General features: G+C 48.9%; 9 protein-coding genes across 9 annotated transcripts; 4 read left to right on the top strand and 5 right to left on the bottom strand.

Annotated features, from left to right (window-relative positions):
* Positions 1 to 1,766: 1,766 nt before the first annotated feature.
* On the bottom strand, positions 1,767 to 4,733 carry hsp88 (Hsp70 chaperone Hsp88). Its single transcript, XM_040959187.2, has 4 exons — positions 4,384 to 4,733; positions 4,243 to 4,274; positions 2,425 to 4,168; positions 1,767 to 2,359 (listed from the first exon to the last, which is right to left on the bottom strand). The coding sequence occupies exons 1-4, from the start codon at positions 4,456 to 4,458 to the stop codon at positions 2,072 to 2,074; spliced, it is 2,139 nt and encodes a 712-aa protein (XP_040810312.1). The 5' UTR covers positions 4,459 to 4,733; the 3' UTR covers positions 1,767 to 2,071.
* Positions 4,734 to 5,122: 389 nt separating this feature from the next.
* chsD (chitin synthase D) lies at positions 5,123 to 7,159 on the bottom strand (the record flags this gene model as incomplete). The annotated part of the gene is made up of 1 exon (XM_040959209.2): positions 5,123 to 7,159. One exon carries the CDS (start codon positions 7,157 to 7,159, stop codon positions 5,123 to 5,125), a length of 2,037 nt encoding a protein of 678 aa, XP_040810370.2.
* A 1,245-nt stretch (positions 7,160 to 8,404) lies between these two features.
* Positions 8,405 to 9,740, top strand: N7455_006322 (tRNA maturation protein LHP1; the record flags this gene model as incomplete). Its single annotated transcript, XM_040959280.2, has 3 exons — positions 8,405 to 8,737; positions 8,793 to 9,583; positions 9,641 to 9,740. 3 exons carry the CDS (start codon positions 8,405 to 8,407, stop codon positions 9,738 to 9,740), a joined length of 1,224 nt encoding a protein of 407 aa, XP_040810306.2.
* A 336-nt stretch (positions 9,741 to 10,076) lies between these two features.
* N7455_006321 (Dabb family protein) lies at positions 10,077 to 10,558 on the bottom strand (the record flags this gene model as incomplete). Its single annotated transcript, XM_040959201.2, has 4 exons — positions 10,077 to 10,137; positions 10,193 to 10,328; positions 10,386 to 10,472; positions 10,540 to 10,558. 4 exons carry the CDS (start codon positions 10,556 to 10,558, stop codon positions 10,077 to 10,079), a joined length of 303 nt encoding a protein of 100 aa, XP_040810369.2.
* Positions 10,559 to 12,376: 1,818 nt separating this feature from the next.
* N7455_006320 (uncharacterized protein) lies at positions 12,377 to 15,439 on the top strand (the record flags this gene model as incomplete). Its single annotated transcript, XM_040959216.2, has 3 exons — positions 12,377 to 12,729; positions 12,787 to 14,472; positions 14,528 to 15,439. The coding sequence occupies 3 exons, from the start codon at positions 12,377 to 12,379 to the stop codon at positions 15,108 to 15,110; spliced, it is 2,622 nt and encodes an 873-aa protein (XP_040810313.2). The 3' UTR covers positions 15,111 to 15,439.
* Positions 15,440 to 15,902: 463 nt separating this feature from the next.
* On the top strand, positions 15,903 to 17,597 carry N7455_006319 (Zn(II)2Cys6 transcription factor; the record flags this gene model as incomplete). Its single annotated transcript, XM_040959264.2, has 1 exon — positions 15,903 to 17,597. One exon carries the CDS (start codon positions 15,903 to 15,905, stop codon positions 17,595 to 17,597), a length of 1,695 nt encoding a protein of 564 aa, XP_040810340.2.
* A 34-nt stretch (positions 17,598 to 17,631) lies between these two features.
* N7455_006318 (MFS transporter) lies at positions 17,632 to 19,283 on the bottom strand (the record flags this gene model as incomplete). Its single annotated transcript, XM_040959278.2, has 2 exons — positions 17,632 to 17,956; positions 18,019 to 19,283. The coding sequence occupies 2 exons, from the start codon at positions 19,281 to 19,283 to the stop codon at positions 17,632 to 17,634; spliced, it is 1,590 nt and encodes a 529-aa protein (XP_040810309.2).
* Positions 19,284 to 19,670: 387 nt separating this feature from the next.
* N7455_006317 (quinone oxidoreductase family protein) lies at positions 19,671 to 20,672 on the top strand (the record flags this gene model as incomplete). Its single annotated transcript, XM_040959257.2, has 1 exon — positions 19,671 to 20,672. The coding sequence occupies one exon, from the start codon at positions 19,671 to 19,673 to the stop codon at positions 20,670 to 20,672; it is 1,002 nt and encodes a 333-aa protein (XP_040810303.2).
* Positions 20,673 to 21,507: 835 nt separating this feature from the next.
* N7455_006316 (uncharacterized protein) lies at positions 21,508 to 22,591 on the bottom strand (the record flags this gene model as incomplete). The annotated part of the gene is made up of 2 exons (XM_065605325.1): positions 21,508 to 22,335; positions 22,400 to 22,591. The coding sequence occupies 2 exons, from the start codon at positions 22,589 to 22,591 to the stop codon at positions 21,508 to 21,510; spliced, it is 1,020 nt and encodes a 339-aa protein (XP_065461179.1).
* Positions 22,592 to 22,995: the final 404 nt, after the last annotated feature.

Genomic DNA, 22,995 nt, shown 5'->3' with positions numbered 1-22,995 from the left:
AGATCCTCCCTTTCCCAAAGTCAACATATCCAACAAGTAGTCTTTCCTAGCCTTCGGTCTTTAGCCAGTTTCTTTTATCCAGTTCGACGGGACGAGCTTCAAGGACGGTTTTGGACACGGATGTTGGGGTTAGACGCTGCTGTTTGTGCTCCGAAGTCTGTTTTTCAGGTGCCTATTGTTCGGGGTTAGCATATGCACTGTTTTAAAGCTATCTTTGGGATCATACTATAGCTGAGAGTGTCTTTATATGGCGCTTTCCTTTCGATGGGACTCTTTGTGGACAGAGGACAAGATCAAGGGTATAGCAAAAGACGAACTTGAGAACTGATGTGTATTTCAAGAGTTGGAAAATCAATGTTCAGAGTGTAATAAATGGAGCATTAAGACGAATAGGCAGTGGCATAGGGTGGTGGTATTGGAAGCTACATAGAAAGGGAAATTGAGATGATTTGACATCACGAAAGAGGAGGTTGACTAGTGGGATCTCAAGTGAGAGAAGTAGCGTACCTCAAGGGAGAGAAGAGTAAGAGGAGTAGCATATCTCAAGTGAGAGAAGCAGCGTACCTCAAGAAGAGTAAGAGAAGCAGCGTATATCAAGTGAGAGAAGTAGCGTACCTTGAATGAGACAAGAGTGAGAGAAGTGGCGTATCTTATGTGATATAAGCACTATTCACTAGGTATAACTGTAGACTACAGAGTAAAGAGGGCAAAGCGGCGAGTAAAGGACCAATAAGTACGAGAAATGTTAAGTGAAAATTAGAGATTAAAAGCATTGTATGGGGTCAAAAGCTTTATTTTTATATATGGAGATATATCAATCACCTCAAAAATCAACTAGGGATGCATACATTTTTATAGGATAAAATGTCATGACACGCACTATATAACTATAACGGAGCCTGGACTATCTGAGCGTAATGCTCAGATATAGTGGTCTTTTTGGCCTAGTGTGTAACTCGGCCAGTCCAGGGGCAGGTTGTAACATAAAAGGACTCATTTTCATACACAAGAGCCACATAAACCCTAAAAAAATATCCACTAACCGTGCCAAGCGCCCAATACACCTACCGGGTATTGGTGTGCCCCAGCAGATGCAATATTTTCACCAGATGCAATATCTAGAAATTAAGTATCCTTTGTATGTCTTACCCATACAAAAGGTACCTAGACACCCCGTAGGCATAACACACTTTTTCTCGGCCCTCGAACTCGCTAAAGTAATAGAAAGTGTACGAATATATAGTGCTAGTATAGCCTAATTAACCTAATGGTAATATTAATTCTTAGTATCTAATGGAAGAGCAATAAGTATTTAAAAATAACATCATATGGAGTATATAATGGTTGGACGCGTAGATAATTTGTTTATTTTAGTACAATTAATATTCCTTACCAAAGTTTGGTTAAGCAATATAGATTCACATCATATATATCTTCTTATATCCTCCCTAACTAGTCAATGGCCGAGAAAAAGTGTGTTATGCCTACGGGGTGTCTAGGTACCTTTTGTATGGGTAAGACATACAAAGGATACTTAATTTCTAGATATTGCATCTGGTGAAAATATTGCATCTGCTGGGGCACACCAATACCCGGTAGGTGTATTGGGCGCTTGGCACGGATAATAACAATTCTGTGGCCCTACCGAAAGCGACGGCAATATCTTCACTCATTGGCCTAGGGCTGGTGTGTTGGGCGTAAGGTCTAGGATGATACTTGGCAGCTATGCCAAGACATGCTGATACTTATTCTACAGATCTCAAGAATTGAAGACAAAGGCAGTGAGTATATTTTCATCTATTCATAAACATCCAAGGGAACAGGAACGATCTACATCATAACCGTTTGCCATTAGAACAAGAAAAAAAAAAGTGGCCAACGATTAAAGCCGATGGAAATCTCTAGCTCCATGAAACATCTCTTAAAAAGGTCCTTTTCGTCATAACGCAGCGACTCACCCCAATCCATGTTGGATCAGAGTAAACCACAATTTAGAAATTGGGGCTTCCATGCCCAACTCAAAAAAATAAGAAAACACATCAGTAAATCTTTCCAATATAATGGAATGCATTTACTGCTTCTCCTCAGCCTCGGCCTGGGCCTCGCCTTCGGCGGGGGCATCCTTCATCTCGGCATCACCCTCGGTGGTCTTCTTGGCGTTCTCTTCGGCCTTCTTGGCCTCGATCTCGGCGCGACGCTTAGCGGCGGCCTCCTCGTCGGCCTTGCGGACGGCGTCACGCTCGGCCTCGACCTTCTCCTTGTAGCGTTGGATAATGGGGCCGGCAATGAAGCGGATGTCGTCCATCTTGGCGACGTAGACAGACTTGGTAGTGTCCTCACCATCCTCGTAGAGCCAGTCCTGAGATGATACGTTAGTATGGTTGATCTATAATAATTATTGACAAATGCTGGTTCGAAACTCACCTCGGTGTCCATGAGCTTGGACTTCAACTTCTCCTTCTCCTCCTCGCTGGAGAACTCGGCGTAAACGCCGTCGATCTTGTCACGGAGCTCGTAGATGGAGGCCTCGAGCTCGTTCTTCTTCTCGTCGGTCTCGGCGACGAGCTTGTCCTCCATGTACATAGCGTTCTCGCGCTCGGTCCAGGCCTCCTTGGTAGCCTGGTCAAAGCCGCCGGTGGCGGAGGCAATGGGGAGATCACCCTTGCGAACCTGCTTCTTAACCTTGCGGGTCTTCTTGGGCTGCTCCTCCTTGGAGTCGGTGTCCATGTCACCCTCCTTCTTCTCCTCCTCGACGGGCTCCTCGACCTCCATATCCTCGACGTAGTATCCAGACTCGACGTTGAGAATACCGTGCAAGTTGAGACGGGCCTTGAGCTTGCAAATCATGAAGTCGTTGTTGGCATCAGCCTGGACGCCCTTGACGGAGAAGCGGCCAATCCAGGGGTTGACCTTGCCGGGCATAGCCTCGACGTCAGAGTAGCGGGCCTCGAGATCGAAGGGCTGCTTGCGGTAGAATGTGAGAATCTTGGTGGAGGGCATGACGTTGCCACGGCTGAAGACAGTGAGGCTGGTGTCCTCATCGGGGATCTCGGGGGACTGCTCCCAGGTGAAGTCGATGGGGTAGTTGACAATGTCGTGAACGGCGAAGTCACGGACACGGAAAACGGGGGAGAGAGTAGCACAGCTGAAAGCACAACCGCGGGCAATGGCCTCATCCTGGTTCAGGGTGAAGGACAGACCCTTGCCGAAGAACTTGGAGACGGTCTCCTTGATAGAGGGAACACGGGTGCAGCCACCAACCATCTCGATCTGGTCAATGTCCTCAACCTGAAGCTTGGCCTCAGCGAGGGCCTGCTCCAGAGGAGCGGTCAGGCGGTCAAGGAGGGGCTTGACCATAAGCTCGAGCTCCTCACGCTTGAGCATCGCGCGGACGTCAGTATCATCCATAAGGGACTCGACGCTCAGAGGTGCCTGGGCGTTAGCGGACAGGACCTTCTTGAGCTTCTCGGCGGCAACCAAGGTACGGGTCCAGGCCTTGCCGTTGGTGTGGATGTCAACCTTGAACTTCTCTTTAAACTCGACAGCGAGGTGCTCGGTCAGAGCCTTGTCGAAGTTACGGCCACCGAAGTGACGATCGTAGGCGGTAGCCTTAACGTTGAGCTCACCCTTGCGGAACTCAACAATGGAGGCAGTGTAGTCGGAGTAACCAATGTCGACGAACATCACACGGCGGGGCTTCTCCTCGGGACCGGGGAGATCCAGCTTGGTGATACCCCAGCCGAGAGCGGTAGCGGTGGTGTCGTTGATGAGACGCAGGATGTTGAGGCCAGCAATGTCACCAGCGTCAATCATAGCACGGCGCTGAACATCAGTGAACCAAGCAGGAACGCTGACGGTAACGTCGGAGACGGGAGCGCGCAATTCCTTGGAGGTGATGTCCTTGATCTTGGAAAGGTAGGAAGCGACCAACTGAGTCGCTGTGAACTTCTCCTTCTTGCCGAGGTAGTTGACCTCGACACCGGCCTGGCCATTGACGTCGACCAGAGTGCATGTGTTGTATTCCTGCTCGATGGCAACATCGGGGTCGTTGAAAGAACGGCCGATCAGGCGCTTGAGGGAGCCGACGGTGTTCTTCAAGTTTGAGATCTCTGCACCTTTAGCGGCCTCACCGAGGTTGCGGTTGCGAGGTGTGAATCCAACGACGGAGCTAAAACAGTTCAAATCAGTATTGTTATCGTCAAACAGCCGGGGGGGGGGGGGGGGGGGGTTCTTGGGACGTACGGGGTCTGACGGTTAGAAACCTCATTGGCAATCTATAATGTCAACAAGAAGTAGTTAGCGCAATTGTTCTGATTGGTGAGGTCATGATTCATCCTGATAGAACAGTGCAAATCTGAATCAAGACCGTGGGGTAACACGCACAATGTCAATGCCCTTGTTGCGGGCAACACCAATTTTGGTGCTTTGCGCACCCAAATCTATGCCGACGACACTCATTATGGAAGAAAGTAGGGGGGAATATGGGAGGTAGGGAGGTAGGGGGAGATGGAAGATTCAAAGAAAGAAAAGTGAGAGAAGTCGGAGGGGAGAATTTGCACGCCACTCCACTATTATTGGAGGGGCGATGACCAAGTGTCAAGCGGTCTGGCTGATCTTTAGGCGCCGAACTAAGGGAATTTCAAATTTGGGGTATAATGGATAACGTAAAATGTGTCAGAGAGTGCGTTCTTTCTTTCATTTCCTACACTCCGACTGGTCTATATACCTTTCTTAGCATCCGGACTGTGCTGGTATCTCATCGAACCTTCTGGCGGCTGCTGGACTACCCACCTTCACCGCCTACGGCTGCCCGGCAGAATAAAAATCAATCACCGCCCTATGAGGAATCTACGGTGGATCATTGGCTACATCATTATATGTTGTTGGACTCGAAAGTATTTTGCATTTTAAAAACTATAGAAGCAAGACAAAACAGAACCGCCAGGTTCAAAAACATAAGAATAGGATGGCCAAGAAAGCTATGCCGAGACTATTCAGTCGGACTGGAAAAAAAAAAAAAAAAAAAGACGCAAAAAAAGAGGAAAAAAAAGGAAAAAGAAGCAAACTGACGTCATACTCCTGGTACATATGTTCCTGTTAGACAATAATATCTTGAGGTGGATCACGGGGTTTGAAAGCTGCTCGGCGCCAAGTCGCTCGGCACCACATGTTCTGGCTCCGTGTAGACCGGAGGAGTGCTTTCAGAACGCCCAGTGTGGTATGCTCCTAGTGGCGGGGTGAGTCCCAGGTCATCGTGCTCGGATGCAGAACCCATAGGCCGAAGAGCGACTCCATCATCAAAGCTATTCTCCGAATTGTGGCCATCGAAGGTCACCGAGCCCGCTGCAGCCCGGCCTTGGCGGGCATAATAGAGCTTCTTTTGGTCTTCTTCACTCATCAGAAGCGTTTCCACGTTCTGTGGCGTGATGACCGAGCTAGAACCGCAATCCGATGATATAGTAAGCACAGAGTCATTCGGTTGGCGAAAGAGAGGAGGTGACTGGTACTGGGAAGTTTGGGGGTTTTCCATCGCGTTGACCATGCGTGCAAGTGCGGGCCCAGGGCCGGCCGTGTTGACATAAAACCCATCAAGTAACTGCTTGGCAGGTGCAAATCGACCTTCCACATTCTCCGATGGGCGGACGGGGACGGATCTACGGCGCACAAGACTGTTGCGGAACGTATCGACGTTAACATTGAGCTCATCGCCCTGCTCTTTTGCCCGTTCAACTGCTTCTCCTGGCGTCGTGTGGTCATCGGCAGTAGCAGCATCGGCCCGTGGTCCACCCCAAGTTCGTTGACCAGCTGTGAAAATACCATAGACCATGTATATCCAGTTGAAAAACGGGTTCACAATGAACATGATTGGGTAGAGCCAGGCTTTATAGCGTCCGAGACGCAGGCCAAAGTATAGCATGAGTAAATAATTTAACCCAAGGGAGACCCCCATGAACCCCACAGGAAGATCATCCACTTTCTTCGAGGTTGTAATCAGTGCAATGATCATGATGAAAAAGAGCAGTGCGGTCGTTCGGATCGTGTTTTGCATGAATCGAACCAGACACAGAAGGGGATAGCGCACCCAGAGCCGGACATCAGTGATCATGCAAACCTCGTTGGTGATGAAACCTAAAAACCATCGTCGGCGTTGCTTCAAGAGAGTACTAAAGGTCTGGACGGCCTCAGTCTTGCAGAAGGCGCTCATACATAGCTGGATTTGGTAGCGTTCCGTGGCGCCAATCATGAACAGGTGAGTGAGCCATCGATCTTCCCCAAGATGACATTTTCCGTAGTCGAAGAGATCTTCGCATTGCTCGGCCTTGTCAGAAAAGTAATACTTGGCCATCTTGCGGAAAGCTGAGAAGCGTAAAATGGTCAAAGCTCCAGGGAGACAAGTCACCGCACCACAGCCAGACTCAACTGATCGTTCAAACAGCTGGCCATGAACATATTCCATGTCTTGAAGAATTGTCAGTAGGCTGTTCCTCTCGGTCGTCGACGTAATGATGCCTGTCATTGCAAGCATATTGCGTTTGCTGCCTGGCTTAAGTTCCATGTCGTACATGAAGTTCTGCAAGCAAACTCGATCAAGAATGCAGTCGGAATCGATGAAAAGAACAAACAGATTGTCATGTCTCTTCAGATACTCGGCATAAACCTTGTCGATGAGCTTGAAAGTATGCTTTTGACAGTTCCTTTTACCGCCATGTTTGAAGCGAGATACCGTGATCCGTGCACCCTTGTAAATACAGTCAATGCTCTGAGGATAGCTCTCCAGTGTGATCGGAATGCCGAGATGGTCGAGAACACGGAGATAGGGCTCGTCCACCTTGCCACCATCGTATGAAAGAAAAACATGGATGCAATTTGCAGGATAGTCGCAGTCAACCACGGAGTTGATGGCTTTAATCAAGACACCTGGGTCCTCCTTGTATACTGGCATCACAACCACGGTCTTCGGAGCCGTCCGATCATCAAGGACCCTTTTGATCCTCTTTTTCCTTCCCAGTGAATTGGTAGTGAGTCCATAAATACAGAATAGCCATGGGCCGATCAGAAGAATAGAAAAGGCCCAGAATGCGAACACTTGAAACCCATGCACCATTTCGTGGGGCAAGTCAACCGTGATCTGTGGCGGCAACGGCAGTGTCACGAGCATGACTGGAAGGAATGTCAGTCTATGATATGTGTTCGTCAGCTATGTCCCTGAATAAAAATGCTAGGCAATGAGCTCCCGATGTCCAACAAACCTACCGGAGCACTGTGAACAAGAAGATCATCACCACAGCTAGAACTCTTATACTCCAATGGTCCGCTTTCATCCACACTTTGATAAGGCAGTAGATAAAGGCACCCAGCCAGAGAATCCATTCGAAGAGGGCTGCAAGCATCAATGGGCCGACGATTGAAAGGTAGATTATCTGTTGAGGGTGGTCAGGATTATCCCAAGCCCAGTGGGAGAGAGCCTACATCTTTGGTCGGCCAGGTCAACAAATCTCTTTGTGATATTATCATTTTGATTCGGCAAGCCGGCTTTCTAGCTTGTTGGATGCTGAAAACAATACTTCGAGTAAAGGTTGAAGGGTCCGAAGGTATTGTATGTGGAGAATGAAGTCCTTGACACCACGCTTGGTTAGTGGAATTGGAGGTCTCAAAGTTGATAAGCGGCTACTTACAACTCATGGCCTGATAATGTTACAAACCTGAGTGAACGGGATGCCCAGATTATGACTGTCCTGGGAAGAATATTTAACTGAGGATATGCGATGATATTTGATAAGGGTGGATGCTCTGTGACAAGATGAGTATGAGAGTTCCCGGGCAAGGAAGGAAATGAAGTCAGCATATTGATAACCTTAGAAATCATCTAATCACGACCTTTAGGAAGGTGCGATGTGCGTCAGGTCCTTGCACTTGACGATATTGACGAAAGATATGAGTAGATAATGGACGTAATGCAGGTACTACGGGTCGAACCGAATATATCCATCTGAAACATTTCTATATATACTTCTATTCATCTATCGTCATTACAATTGTTTGAATACAATGCAGACAATAGAAGACAATGTATAGCAAACGTCGAATTACCCAAAATGGAATAGTTTGAATCCGCGCTAACCAATCGCGGACTAGTCTCTGCCTCAGGCGCCAATGGAGCTCAAAAAAAATTCCCAGATTCTCCCCGCTGCGAGATTGTCACAAGCGCAATAGTATTCTGAATAGCGCATTGATCAATCTACAAAGGTATTGTCACCATATCTCCCCAGATTGTCTATAAATCCCCTCCGATCCCTTGTTCACTTTCTTCTTTCTCTGACTCACCTCCATCGCGTCGAATCTTCCCTGCTTATCATCTTTTTTTTTTAACATCTGAAATAGTCTCCACACACAATTCGCAACAATGGCCGAAGAACAAAAGACCCCCGTTGTCAACACTGAGGCTGAGAAGGATGTTCAGAATGTCCTCGCTGAGCTGAAGGAGGAAGGCGCCACCGAGGAGCCCGCCCAGGACGCCCAGGACGCCGATGAGGCCCGCATTGTCGCCGAAGCTGCTAAGCTCGGAGAGAAGTCTGAGAAGGCTGAGGAGAAGACCACAGAGTCCCAGACTGAGAAACGCGAGACCCGCAGCTTCCAGCGCGATGGCCGCGGCGGCCGTGGCCCTCGCCAGAACAACGCCAAGTTCGATCCTTCCACCCAGGAGGAGACCGACGACCCTGTGCAGATCCGCAAGCAGGTATGACCATTGGAATCGCCCTCTCACTAGATCTCAACTAATGCGCACACCATAGGTCGAATTCTACTTCTCCGATTCTAACCTCCCCATGGACAAGTTCCTGCTCTCCAAGGTTGGCGGCAGCGCCAACAACGCCGTTCCCCTTGAGCTCCTCCACTCTTTCAAGCGCATGCGCCGCTTCCAACCCTTCGCCGCAATCGTTGAGGCCCTCAAGACCGCCGAGAACGTCGAGCTGACTGACAACGACACCGCCGTCAAGCGCAAGGTCCCTCTCCCCGAGTCCGTGAACGAGCACGATGCCAAGGCCATCAAGGTCTTCGAGGATGCCTCCATGGCCCGCTCCATCTACGCCAAGGGCTTCGGCTTCGGTGAGGAAGAGCCCACTACACAGCTCGATATCGAGGCTCTTTTCGCCCCCTACGGTCCTACCAACGCCATCCGCCTGCGCCGCACTCACAACGACAAGACCTTCAAGGGCAGCATCTTTGTTGAGTTTGAGTCTGAGGAGAAGCAGAAGGCTTTCCTCGCTCTGGAGAAGAAGCCCCAGTGGAAGGACACTGATCTGGTTTTCAAGAGCAAGAAGGAGTACTGCGACGAGAAGGTCGAGGAAATCAAGAACGGCAACGTCTACCCCTCCAACGCTCGCAATGGCGGCGGTCGTGGTGGCCGTGGTGGACGTGGCGGTCGTGGTGGTCGCGGCGGTCGTGGCCGTGGTGGTGGCCGTGGCCGTGGTGGTCGTGATGGTCGTGACCGCAACGACCGTGATGGCCGTGACTGGCGCGAACGCCGCACTGAGGACCAGCAGAATGGCTTCCAGGCCCCCCGTGAGGCCCAGAAGGACTCTCGGTAAGTCAACCTAATCTGACTTCGCAATCAGTGTATAAGTGCTGACTTTCATCTTAGTGGCGTCCCTGTCGTGCAGAGCACCCAGAAGCGCTCCCGCGAGGATGAGGGCACCAACGGTGGTGATCACCCCGCCAAGAAGGTGGACGCCAAGGAATAAGGTATCCAGTTTCGGCGGATTGAAATGTCTTATCTTTAATTCTTGTTCTTCGATTCGGTCAATCGGCGGGATTCAAAAAGTATTGCGGATTGGAGATCCGACCTGCCTCTGATTTCCGATTATTTCATAGAGGTGAACCTTCTCTCGGCGTTATGTCATTTCATTACGAGCATCTACGGGTTGGCTAGGCAGGCCTTGGTGGCTACGATTAACCGGGGCCTGGGGTTTGATATGTACAAATGAGACTTTTGAACGAACTGTCCTCAAAATTATTCTTACCATCGTAGTACCTTAAGACTAAGCTTGCTTATATCACTATGTAGATATATGAGATACCTAGAAGTCTAGATCATAGGCCAAAGTATCATCGCACAGCTCCTCGCGCATCTTATGGACCCTTCAAGTTGTCAGCAATCAGCCCCTTCCTCACTGCCCTGACGAAGAAAACTTACTCCAAATGCGCAGGGTGCACGGCATAGGTAGCGATATGCTCAGCCGTCTCCAAAACAGCAACAAGGCCCATGTCGAAGCCCTGGGCGCGGGGAATCGAAATCGGCAGTGGGGGACCACTCTTCAGCGACAGCAGTCCTATGGCGAAGTTTCCATGAGAAATTGCCTCGATCTGAACTTCATGGTTTCACCTACCAGGAATCTTTCCCACCATTCCATGGCATGTCTCCTTCCAGGTGGCGATCTGGGCGGGGGTAACGCCGGGCTTAAGTCGGAAGAGGACTTGGAGGTTGATTAGCGATCGAGGTTCCATTCGTGTCTTTATGCCATCCAGCTGTGTTCAACTCACCAATGTGATAAACTGGCATTTTAGCTGACTCTTTACAAATAAGGATAGATGTGCGTTGGTCAAGTTTATGTATGTAGCCGGTGATTGTGTCACTATGCGGGGTGCGCGGTGGGGTTCTCGGCGGATGTCCGATGGCTATATCTTCTACCTAGGCCGGTGATATAGCCCTCGATGGCAGCAGTATACTTTGGATTCCACTCAATGACTGCCATATTGTTCATTAGTCTTGTATGTTTTAGTATCTATAATAACCTTATTTATATATACATATGTTCGGACCTCGATAAGTTTTGATATATACCTCACCCACCTTAGCATACTTCTACATGATCCTTTCATCGCACATTCTTAGTATATAAAATGACAGCCAATTTGAATACATGTAAATCTAATCATCTCTGGCTCTTCCAATTTCTGTATCTGGAAATATTGTACACCCTACACCAGGCCCTACGCTTTTACTATTTATATGTTCGACTTTGCCCTACGGTTGGTCATCAGAACTGCATTAGCGTTCTGCCTCGGATGATTTTATATTTCAACGTCTGCGTTTATAGTTGCTTTTAGCTGTCATCCAGATTTACACACACCGACACTATACAGCGTTTATAAATCAAAAGCCTACGCCCGTTGTGGTCAGAACCCTTGATATCCCAAGGTAAAACTATATATTCCTGGGGCCTTTTATAATGATTTTACCTGCGCTCCATTGTCCTTCTTGTGTTTCCTATGGTTTCTTCTTGTAAAGCCCATCCAAGTGAGGCTAACTTAAGTCAAACTTCTACTGAGCTAGTGGATCCAGAGAGACATTGGAGAAGAAGTTGGATAATCGGCTTTCACTCGGTAAATTTCGCGGAAACTTTTGATTGCTGATCTTGAATCTGACATTTTGGATTTCTCGGACTTTGGATTGACTCCTTCCATTTAGTAAGGACACACTTGTGTAGTTAATCTTTCACTGTTTCACTGTACAATTAGACCTGGGGGAGGAATGATGTAGTTTCAAGATATACATGTAGCACATTGGGTGTAGTTATAAGGGTTGGGAAGTCAAAGGTCGACGTTATCGAGTCTTTCCCGACAACGAACTGTGTACTACTAAATTCAATGTTACAATAATAGGGGACAATCTTGGCAACCTTCGCTAGCATCAAACTTGCGTCCATAGATAACTAGCATAAATTGTCCCTGCTTACGTGAGATCGTGAAACCGCGGGCCAATGGGGTACTTATGTAGATGTGGAGTTCAGGGGGTACGTGTCGTGTCGTTTTGCGGCTTTGCCAAGGCCGCCTCCACAAACGCCTCAAGGGGTTTGAAAAATGTTACTTCGGCAGTTTCAAGCGTTGGTATGCATATTATTATACTATGAACACGATTGGCAGGCTTCCATGTTTCAAATTTTACTGCTAATATCTAGAAGAATTACAATCCCCCGGGGCCAGATATCCCTCGTGTGCTCACCTGCTATTTTAGGAGTCTTGGCGGGGGCGGGAATATCTCAGATTAGAGAGATTCTGCCCTATGATGATAGCCCTGGAGGGATTGCGGATCTTTGCCTCCCAAAGACTTCTGGGATATTACTTGCACACATAACGGATCTTTGGGCACGTGTGGACCGTGGACCCTGTGTGGACCTTCGCATGTTCCATGATTATTCTTTCAAAGCTCTCCTTATTTCTGTCCTCTCCAAATCCTTATCGGATCCTTCATCCCTCTTACGCCTCTTCCATTAAATCCATGGCTGGGAGAATTCTGTCACTCAGTCAGTTCAGGTGCAATATTCTTGCATGATTTGACACATTCCACCTTTTTTTTTTTTTTTTTTTTGTATATATCATGAAACCTGCCTGGCAGCTGCAAGGTGGGCTTTCCCAGCGGCTGCGTGGGAAGCTTGAATCTGCAGCCATATTCGCCATCAAAGTCGCCAGATCCCCCCAGGCCCATCTCGACCGTGGCTGGACAGCCTCTCGCGCCTATCTCTTTTCGGTCATTTTCATATCTCTCCTGCTCTCCAAAGCATTCCATATCTACGTCCATCTCAATGCGCTGACGGTGCTATCCCTGGTCGCCTGGGGCCCCACCTTCTTTTTCCTGGATATCCTGCTCATTCTGGGCGCGCGCAGCCTGGCCCGATCATACGAATGGCGAACGACTCGGGATCTAGCGGCCGTGTTTACCACGCTATTCAGGTAGGCAGCCATTTATCTCATTCACGGACGAATGACGAATTGCTAATTATCTCCCAGTCTAGGTGTCTCGTCGATGATTTCCGCCAACATCTCCTTTTACATCCACATGGGCTCGGAGATCCATTGGCACATGTCGAGCGGCTTCCGCAAGGAGAAGCCCTCCGCCGGGACTGTCCTGTCGGCCCTGTCCATCGCTATCCTTCTCGAGACGTCGATCTTGGTCGGCGGTTTCTACGCCACACCGTATCTATCCTGGGTCACCGCAGCCTTCCTGAGGGTCTGGGGTGCAGTGTTGTCCGCCACATACCGCTACTTCCGCCCCAATAAGCAAGCTCTGCCACACCCGGATATCTATGAGCAAATTGCAATCGACGACTACGAAGTGGGCGATGATAATAGCGACTCCGTATCGCTGCTGGATGCTCCTCAAGACCCGCCTGTACAGAAGAGTCGGGCATTGCTGAAGCCCGCTATCGTCGTATCATGCAGCGCAATTCTACTTTTGCTCCGTGTCGTTCGTCCCCACGATATGGCTTACAGTTTCCTCTCCGCATCTTTGCCTCTCGCGCCATTTGGTGGCCTCAGGTTTGGGTCTTCTCAGCGAACTGTTGCTTCGTTGCCGGGCGATTACAGCTGGCTAGAAGGCGAAACTGCTCTAGACTCCTTCCCGACATTCGATTGGTTACATACGGGTGATGCGGCAACTGCCTGGCCGGATTGGTCTCCCTTCCACATAAATCATTTCAACACCACTGACCCCAAGGACTATGTGTATGAACACTACAACCCGATGAAAGATCCTTTGCACATTCCCAACCTGCAGAACGACATTTTGGAGCCAATCCGTGACGTGCTCCACAGCGGAGATGTCAAGATCAAGCATGTTATTCTTATCAAATTAGAGAGCAATCGGCAGGACGTGTTTCCCTTCCGTTCCGACTCCTACATCATGGAGCACATAAAAAAGTCTTGGGACGGGAAGATCCCCGACGAGGTTATGGAGAAACTCGCCAATCTCACCCCTATCGCCGAAAGGTTCACCGGGTTTGAGACTGGGTTCAAGGAGAACAAGGATCGTCCAAAGCCCTATGGCGGCCTTAGCGCGAAAAATGCGTACACATCCGGTACATACACCATGAAGAGTCTTACAGGCACTATGTGCGGTGTGAGCCCCATGGCCGTTCAAGATAATCTTGAGTACTTCCACGATATTTACCAGCCTTGCCTGCCGCACATATTTGAAGCCTTGACCCGGCAATCCAACATCACTAGTGACACTGAGGATTGGGCCTCCTGGCCGTGGTATTCCAAGTGGATGCAGTCCCACTATGGCACCTGGGACCACCAGCAGGACCTTACTCCTACCATGGGATTCAAAGACATCACAACAAAAGAATCAATCAATGATGCCGGCGCCATATACATCCCGGAGGAGCCAGAGGATGAACAGAAATATGGTCATCCGGACCACACACTGAAGAACTATATGCGGGATGCATTTGCCGAGGCCAAGAAGAATAACACTCGCCTCTTTATTGGTCATCTAACCCACAATACCCATACTCCTTGGTTCAAACCTGGCGACTACGAGGATTACTTTGGGAATGGCGCTGGATGGAACAATAATTTGAACCGGTACCTAAATACTCTGAAGTATCAGGATGACTGGCTGGCCACCATCCTTGATATCCTCGCCGAGGCTGGAGTCGCCGATGAAACCCTGCTTGTCATGGCAGGTGACCAGTAAGTTCTCCCTATTTATTGCAACCTATTAAACCTTTTATTAATTTGATTATAGTGGTTTATCTCTTCCAAATGACGGTGGTATAACAGCCAACCATGACCCCCACGTCGCCAGTTTCCATGTTCCCCTTCTCTTCGCCCACCCCAAGCTACCCCCGGTCGAAATAAGCGGCGCCGTCTTATCGACTCAGATGCTTCCCAGCATCCTCGATATGCTAATCGAAACCTCCAATATCAACGAACAATCAGCACACATATTGAAGGACCTGCTTCCCTTATACGAGGGTCAGTCGTTGCTACGTCAACTCATTCCTGAGCAGGATAATAAGCAAGAGTGGCATTTCTCTACGATGAACCCTGGAGGAACCTGGGTGTCCATGCGAGCAGCCGCGAAACCTTACCGTCTAGTCGTCCCGCTTATCTCAAATGCCCCGTGGCGATTCAGCAATGTTGTCGCCGATCCACTCGAGTTCGCTGCCGAAGAAGACCTCGATGTCGTGACTCTGTTTGATGTTGTACAGACACGACACGGGCCCGAAGCCGCGAGGTGGCTTAGCGAGGCCGCCCATGTGTCCCAGTGGTGGATCGCGGAGAACCACAAACGCTGGAAGTATAGTCCTGACGACCCGAGGCCTTGAACTGTCCTCTGGCGACATCACAGATTCAGCCAGAAGCAGAGAATGCGAAGAGTTTGGTTCTATGCTCAGATGATGCGCCTGTTAAGGGTGACGCCAATTTAGCCGGACACGTTCCGGCACTTGCACATATATAATACCCGTGCCATGTTCTGCATGCAGCACAATTTGTTCAATAATGCACATAACGGCGGTCTGGGGTTGTCGATTCCCCAAGGAATTCGGCCCATCTAGAAGACCATCAAACCGATTACACCGAGTCAATCGGACGACCTCTTTCATTTCTCCGCCTGCAATTTTACGATGCCTTGTTCGATTTACTAACGAATTGTTCATTTGCCAGCATTGTACATATCTCTGCGTTCTTCGATGTAATTTCTAGCATTTTGAAATAGTACATGTTTAAGATTCGTGTCAAGGCTCGAGTGATCTGGCCACAGTCGTAATAACAACATTGCAGCCCGTAATGCTATTTCCTGGTCAAGACTTGGATCCTCTTGAGTCACTACATGTCTCCATACACAAACATCCCGTCCGTGATGTTAGACGGCTGATGGGATCAAGTGAAGCGAGGTTAAGGGAATCTTACTGTGGGTCTACCTTTTATGCTTAATCCTACTATCCCTTAACTCCGCGCTAAGTCCGAGTAAAGCTTTCAGCTCCTATCGTAATCCGTGCTCTTCCGTTCCGTTCCGTCTTGCAACCCATTTGTTCTGCAATGCAACCGGGATTGCTTTAGATCGGGATTGTTTTCCATCGTGATTGGCTAAGCTACACACATTAGATTCTCTTAGAATGAGCTCTCATCAACCCAGCCCCAAGCCTCAAGGTACGCGGCTGCGGCCACGACGTGCGTGCGACGAATGCCGAAAGCGGAAGCGAAAATGCGATGGCGGATTACCTTGCTCGACATGCGTCCGTTATGAATATACCTGTCGATATGAATATGGAAAGTCGCAAAGAAGTGCTCGAGCTACGCCTAGTGCCTCGCAGATGACGCCCGCGGAACGCCAACCACCAACGCCTGAACACGCTCCCTCTGATGCCCCAGTCCCAACGGGAGGCATTGAACAACAGGCGAGCTTCCTGGAGCGAGAGAAAGGAAGATTTCTGAGCCATGTCTCATCCGTTTCCCAGGCAAGGTCTTTGGGGTTAGGACTTGAACTGCCTGAACCTCCGCGCCTTCATTCATTTGGGTATCATATTGGGATTCGAAAAGAACCCGAGAGCTCCTTGTCAATTCGACTTCCACAGCTTCTTTCATGGGGCCAAGCAAGTAGCTGCATTGATGTATTCGCATCCATCATTCACCCAGTCTTTGGCTTTATGAAAATGGAATCCATATTCCAAAGGGCTCAGGGACACTGGCAGGGCCGACTCGAGGGATATCCTTTCGAGGCAGTGATCACTGGTGTCATTGCATTAGGGTCTCTATTCTCCAATCGACTCGAGCAAGAAAAGGAGTTGGAGGTTGTACTTCATGCCAAGAATCTGCTTGATGACCCTGTTATCAGCCGTCGCCCCTCGCAGGACCTAGTCGTGGCCTGGATTTTAAGGACTATTTACTCCCGCGCAACTGGTCGACCCAATGTAGCGTGGCTGCAAAGTGCCACCACTTTACATTTGATCGAGCTCACTGGAATACATTATGATGCAGCACGACTAGCCTCTTCTGCAGAGGGTACGGATACATCAACGCATTACGACTCTGATTTATGTGCACGCATCACGTCCGTTGCGCAGAGCCTCCATATTATGATTGCATATGATTATGGAAAGAGTATAATACACCTTGATTCTGCTGTACATCATCATATCCGACCACGACAGGGTGATTTCACTTTACAATTATCGGAACTTACCAACAAAATATCGACGGCAACGACTCATTCGGACCCGATTACGAAGCAGGCCCAACTTTTACACGCCATGGAGGAGTTGATGGCCACACCAGTAGATCATGACTTTTTGCTGCTTGCAAGGGCGGAGCTATGTTTCGCCATTCATCGCCGTCTCCATATTTTGGGACTTGGTCCCACTAGACAACAAATCAAGCTCATAGTTCAAGCAGGTACCGCAGCCCTCCCTGCAGCCCGACGGTTATTGGCTCAACTCCATCCGTGGTGGAATGTCACAAACGCACTATTCCAGTTTGTGTGCGTTTGTCTCTCGATTGGAACAACAGAGACACTTACACATATCCAACCAACAATTGAAACCTTTGAGACGGTCATTCAGCATTTCAATACCCATCTTACCCAGGAAGCATTCAGCACATTGCTATTATTAACTAGTGCATGCGAGGGGGAGAAGGACAAACAAGCTAATCTTCTTCGGTTCGCGAAGGGAATGCGATCAGAAAATGATGCATCATTTCGAGGACAACGAGGGCAAGGCGACTTGGCGATGTTTGATCCGCAAGTTGCTTCTCTCTTTGATCTTTACCCCGAGTCACCATTCATTGACCTGCAAACATTATTCAATATCTAAAATTACAATTATATACAAATATCATATTAATATCTCATAAACCATCTTCCGTGTTTGAAGTATCCGCTGTGGTTGCAGAGTGCATCTTGTCACGCCGAGTCAAGCTTCGAATGACGAACATGGTCGCAACGCCAACCCCCAGACCAGCGAGGCCAATACCCATGTAGCTTGCACCCCGATAACCTCTTAATGTATCGGTGCCGCCGCAGCTAACCTGACTTTCAACAGTTCCAGCAAGCCCGAGTCCAATCGAGATGGAATAGTTCACAATGGTATTGACGAGTGAGGCAGCAAGACCTTGATGCTCCCGTGGCATGTTATTGCTGAGGATAATTGTTCCGGATGGAAAAGACATGTCCCTGATAGAAAATATTAGTTTATCGACACATATGAACCCAATATGGCATCGGAGAGTACTTACATGCCCCATGGGGTCAATATAGAAATGACAAATGCCTGGCCCCAGTATGTTTGATGAACGGGCAGTGTGGCTAAGAGGATTTGACCACCCGTAAATGCAAGCATAGCGATCAACATGATCTCACTGGGACGCAACCGAGCTAGAATAAACCCGGTTGTAACTGCAGCGATTGCACCAGACACAGCCGACGGTGCCCATTTCGCAAGCACTAACAGGGGTGCCTCTCCTTTGATGACTTCCATGAATTGGAAGAAATAAAAAACCACCACTCCAAAGCTGGACCAACCGGCAGCTATACAGCCTAGCACCCATGCAACATCCTCGGAGAAAATCTCTCGAGGTAGTAAGGGGCAGGTTGCGTGCAACTCGATCCATATGAATAGAGCTAGACACAGAAATCCAACGATCAAAAGAATGTAGACATAGATGGTCTCCCAGCCGACACTTGGTCCTTGATTCCAAGCGAAATTAATGAGAATAAGCGCCACGATACCAAGTAAACCCCCAAGTAGATCACATTTGACCCACCATGGCGTTTGATCTGATGATTTCGGAGACGGTGATTTGGGGATAACCAGTATGCCAAAGACCGAAAAAGCAATGCAAACAATTCCCATGATCCAGTATCCCCATGGCCACCAAGCACGCTCAGCTAGGAGAGCTGAAAAAGCACCCCCAACAGTAAATCCCCCCGGTGCGGTCGCGCCAAAGATACTAAAAACCATATCCTTTCGAGGTCCAGGGGGGTATGTGCGTCCCAGGATAGCTAGGGCATTTGGTAGCAAGAAGGCTGGCCCGATACCTTGAAATGCACGGCAAATATCGAAGAATACTTGGTTCGACCATACGGAAAACCCACCAAGAAGGGACCAGAGGCCAAACCAAGCAAAGCCGCCGATGAACATGAGTCTATGTCCATAGAGGTCCCCTAGTCTTCCTGCAATGAGAATGAAGGTACCGACCGTTAAGCTGTACGCGGCTGCGTACCAACTTAATTGCCCGGGATTGGTGACGTGGAAGCCATCGCCAATGATGTGAAGAGGTACAATAGCAAGGGCAAGGCCTGCCTGGGTCATGAATTGAGCAGCACACACCACGCCAATGAATATATACTCATGCAGCGAGTTCATTGGTATTTCCACTGACTGGTTGGTGATCGCACGAGCAATATCTCCCGGGTAGGAGTTCGAATCCACGGCATTAGGGTGATTGCCATTAGGCTCGTTTAAAGACTTCTCGTGAAATTCCACTCGTTCATCGGACATCTTCACAACCAAGATCCAGCCAAAGGGAGGCGATAATGGAATGATTGGGGTGTTGAGGATGTAACTCGTTCAGGGACTGAATGGATATGGAATAATATTTTACAGAAGATGAACTTTAGATGGCAAAAGGCAAACATTTTTGTAATTTAACACTCTCCAATTCCAGGGTCAGTCGGCACACACACAGCTCAGGAACGTGAACGGCGTGGGATCGGATCGGAACGGGGAACGGAGAACGGAGTTTCGAGTGGCTCACCAAAAATATCAGTCGAGTTGGTTCGAGATATAAAGAGTTCCGGTCTGTTTAATGTGGTTTAGTTACAAATACATCTTACCTATCCCACTTTCACCAATATCGAGCATATTCTTACTAGAGTCGCATACGCAATGATGAAGGCTTTGCAACTGTCGAAAGAGCTCGATGTGCCTCTACCAACACTTTCACTTGTCAATCTTCCAATTCCGACTCCCACCACTGGCCTCGCTCTTGTCAAAGTTCAATACTCTTGCATTAATCCGTCGGATAAATTCAACAGTATCGGTGGATTCCCGAAGACAGCCTTCCCCCGCATTCCTGGTCGTGACTACGCCGGCACAGTGATCGACTTGAAGCATGAGTCAGGTGCTATGCGCTCCAAATGGATCGGGAAAACCGTCTATGGAACTGGTGGTGCCGAGCTTGGGTTCAAGATGGATGGCCCACATGCGCAATACTGCCTCATCCCCGAGAACATGCTTATCGAGAAGCCCGACACAATTTCCCTCCTCCAGGCTGCTACAGTTGGGGTTCCTTTCACGACAGCTCTGCGATGTCTCACACGGGCAAGAACAAAGCCAGAGGACGTTGTTCTTGTTCTGGGCGCCGGCGGGGCCGTGGGATCGTCTGCTGTTCAGGTCGCTCAGGCAATAGGGTGCAAGCGCGTATTGACTGCAACTCGAAACAAAGACGACAATCCAGATATCATATTGGAAGGCGATATTGCTGGAGAGCTTCAGGGAAAGATTCCCTCTCTCACCAACAATATCGGTGTCAATGTGGTGATCGATACTATCGGAAACCTCGATATCATGAATGCTGCCATCCAGGCTTTGGCTGTCAAAGGTCGGTACGCATGGATTGCGGCGCCACGAGGTGGGGGATCTACAAAGCTTGGTTTGGATATTTTCGAGGCCTATCGAAAGGAGATTGAGCTTGTAGGCTGTAATTCTGGTCTTGCCACAACTGAAGATACTGCGGAAGAGATGCAAATCCTGACCCGTTTCTTTGAACAAAATTTGATTCATCCGCGATCTGAATCTTCAATTAATGTGGTCGATTTGGATGATGCTGTTGAGAAGGGGTACAAGGCCTCTCCGAGCGGGAAACAGACCGTATTGAAAATGGATTAGACATGTTTGAGTAGTTTGACTTCAGTGGTCGTGTTTGATCTATATCGGTACCTTATCATAGAAGTGAATAGAATAAACATGCGATTTGAACATTCCTTAACCTTCTCTTCACATCCCATTGTGCATATAACCTAAATTTATGTAATGCCAGGTTACCAATTCATATATTCTCCAAGGTTTCCCACTTCCTGGGACAACCATCAGGTCTAAGCCAACACAAAACACATCAGCCCTATAGCGGGGCCCTAAAACCGGCGCCACCTTGCAGATCGCCTTGCAGATCAGTAAGATTTCAATCCTTCATAAACAGTAAGGATTTTCAATTTCCGAATTTGAGTGCCCATATCTAGATTCATCTAGATCTTCAATCTTCTAGTCTTGTAGTCTACGACATGAGTTTCGCGGCCAATAAAACTTGCTTCCGGAACCCAGCGAATCGGACATGACGGACTTGAATTTACATATAGCCTGGAGCCCTGGATGCATGCATTGATTACTAAGGTACCTAGGTACAGTTGAATTAGATTGAATTAGAAGGAATTCACGGGTCGGTGGATGATCGTATCACTATAAAGTACTAATGCCTCTACCTTTGCATATGCGAGGGTGGATTTCGTTCAGCGTCAGTGAATTAGAAAGAGTAAGATAGTCACATTATGATTATAAGACTAGAGGATCATGTTAAAGATAAATTTGGTCGGGCACTGACAAAGAAATAAAGCTTGCTCTCTGGGTCTCATAAAAGATCAGAATGCATGTCATCGGGGCTGTAATAGACCCAACATCACCGAGGTATGCTGAGCCTCTCGAGACATACAGGAGTGAACTTCGGCATTTACACAAAGGGCTTCCACTGCTGCTCACACCACTCCCAAAACCGTGTTGGATATCCAAGACCCCCAGCTTCAGCCGAAGTCATCGCTGTGACAATATCTCGTCGTGGGCAATCCTTATCCGGTCGGATCCTTCCCCAGGGAATGATGTAGGCGCCATTCTTCTCAAGGGTTATGTCGGATGATAAACCGGCGTAGAGCTCAGTATAGGCCCCGAACTTGGCCTCATGGAGCAAGGGACCAATGAAAAACATGGCAACCGCCGGAGTCCCTGCATAGGAACCCGCATTGAGATTGCCTGGATTCTGCACAACGCTCACAATGTTGTCCTGGTCGACTTGGGATCGTCGTGCCAACTCCCGGCCCAGCATCCAGGTTCCCACCTTTGAGGCAGCATAGTTGCGAGTGCGATCTTTGGTTCCCTTATCCAACACGGCGAAATCAATTCCATTCGGTGGCGATGCGCCCTCTGCCAAAAAGCTGGATGTCCACACTACCCGAACAGATCCACGAGGTGTCTCGGGCGCTGCTGCGGCTGCCCGTAGCTGCGGTCGCAGGAGCTCGGTGAATAATAAAGTCGCGATACAGTGCATCCCCACCATAGCCTCGAATCCCTGGGCTGTTTTAGCGCCGGCTTCGACGAGATTTGCTCCAGTTCCCGCATTATTCCAGAGGACATCGAGTTTTGATTCTTGTTGTGCGAAGGAAGTCGCCGCCCCCTTGACTGATTCTAAGTCGTTGAGGTCAAGATGGAGGAACTTGATCTTGCCGGGTGACTTCGGTGCAGGTTCAACTTTCACGATGGATTGAATCGCGCTTTCAGCACGCTCCTAGATGACCGTGTTAGCCTACCGGTGTCGGTCATGAGTCTGGATTTGTTTGGGGTGGACTTGCCTTTGATCTTGATGCCATGTAGATGGTGGCACCGGAGGCATACAGGATCTTGCATAATTCAAGGCCGACCCCAGCATTTCCGCCTGTGACGATGAAAACCCGACCGTTCTGCGAGGGCAGCTCTTTCTCAGTGAAGGTCGGTTTGGGTGGGAACCATTGGGTTCGCAGATTCCGGAGGGAGGTAAGCGACATGGTCGGATAGGAGGTTGAATTTTAATTGAGATATCTCCATGACAGAGGTTCCTCATGCACTTATATGCCCTGACCATTTATGTAAATCTCTGGGTGGGGTTTCTCATTTCTTTGTTTCCCCTGCACGCTCAGCCTGCTGACACTGCATGTCTCCGCTGAAATCGGTGGCTTCCACCATTTGCAGGGATACTCCGGGCCTGACATCTCCGACCTGCCGACCACCTCACCAGGTACACGGCTGTTCCCCCCTGCTTTTCCTTTGGCTTTCTCTTTCTTCTCTAACTTGGCAAAATTTGGAGTCGCTTTTTTCCTAAGCAACAACGAACTAGTTACTATGAATGCTTGGAAGAAAATATTCCTTTATATCACCCTCCGTATGAACTTGGCAAAACTTGGCTTTCGTG

The sequence above is a fragment of the Penicillium solitum genome (genome assembly GCF_028829755.1).
Source record: "Penicillium solitum strain IBT 25940 chromosome Unknown utg000004l_segment0_segment0, whole genome shotgun sequence".
NCBI lineage: Eukaryota > Fungi > Ascomycota > Eurotiomycetes > Eurotiales > Aspergillaceae > Penicillium > Penicillium solitum.
Note: the sequence above shows the minus strand (reverse complement) of the source record. Positions and strands in the feature narration are given on the sequence as shown.

Coding starts and splice junctions, on each gene's coding strand:
- hsp88 (XM_040959187.2), bottom strand. CDS start 4,458: ATGAGTGTCGTCGGCATAGATTTGGGTGCGCAAAGCACCAAAATTGGT. Junction 4,275..4,383: donor GCAACAAGGGCATTGACATT/GTGCGTGTTACC, acceptor TTGACATTATAG/ATTGCCAATGAGGTTTCTAA. Junction 2,360..2,424: donor CCAAGCTCATGGACACCGAG/GTGAGTTTCGAA, acceptor GTATCATCTCAG/GACTGGCTCTACGAGGATGG.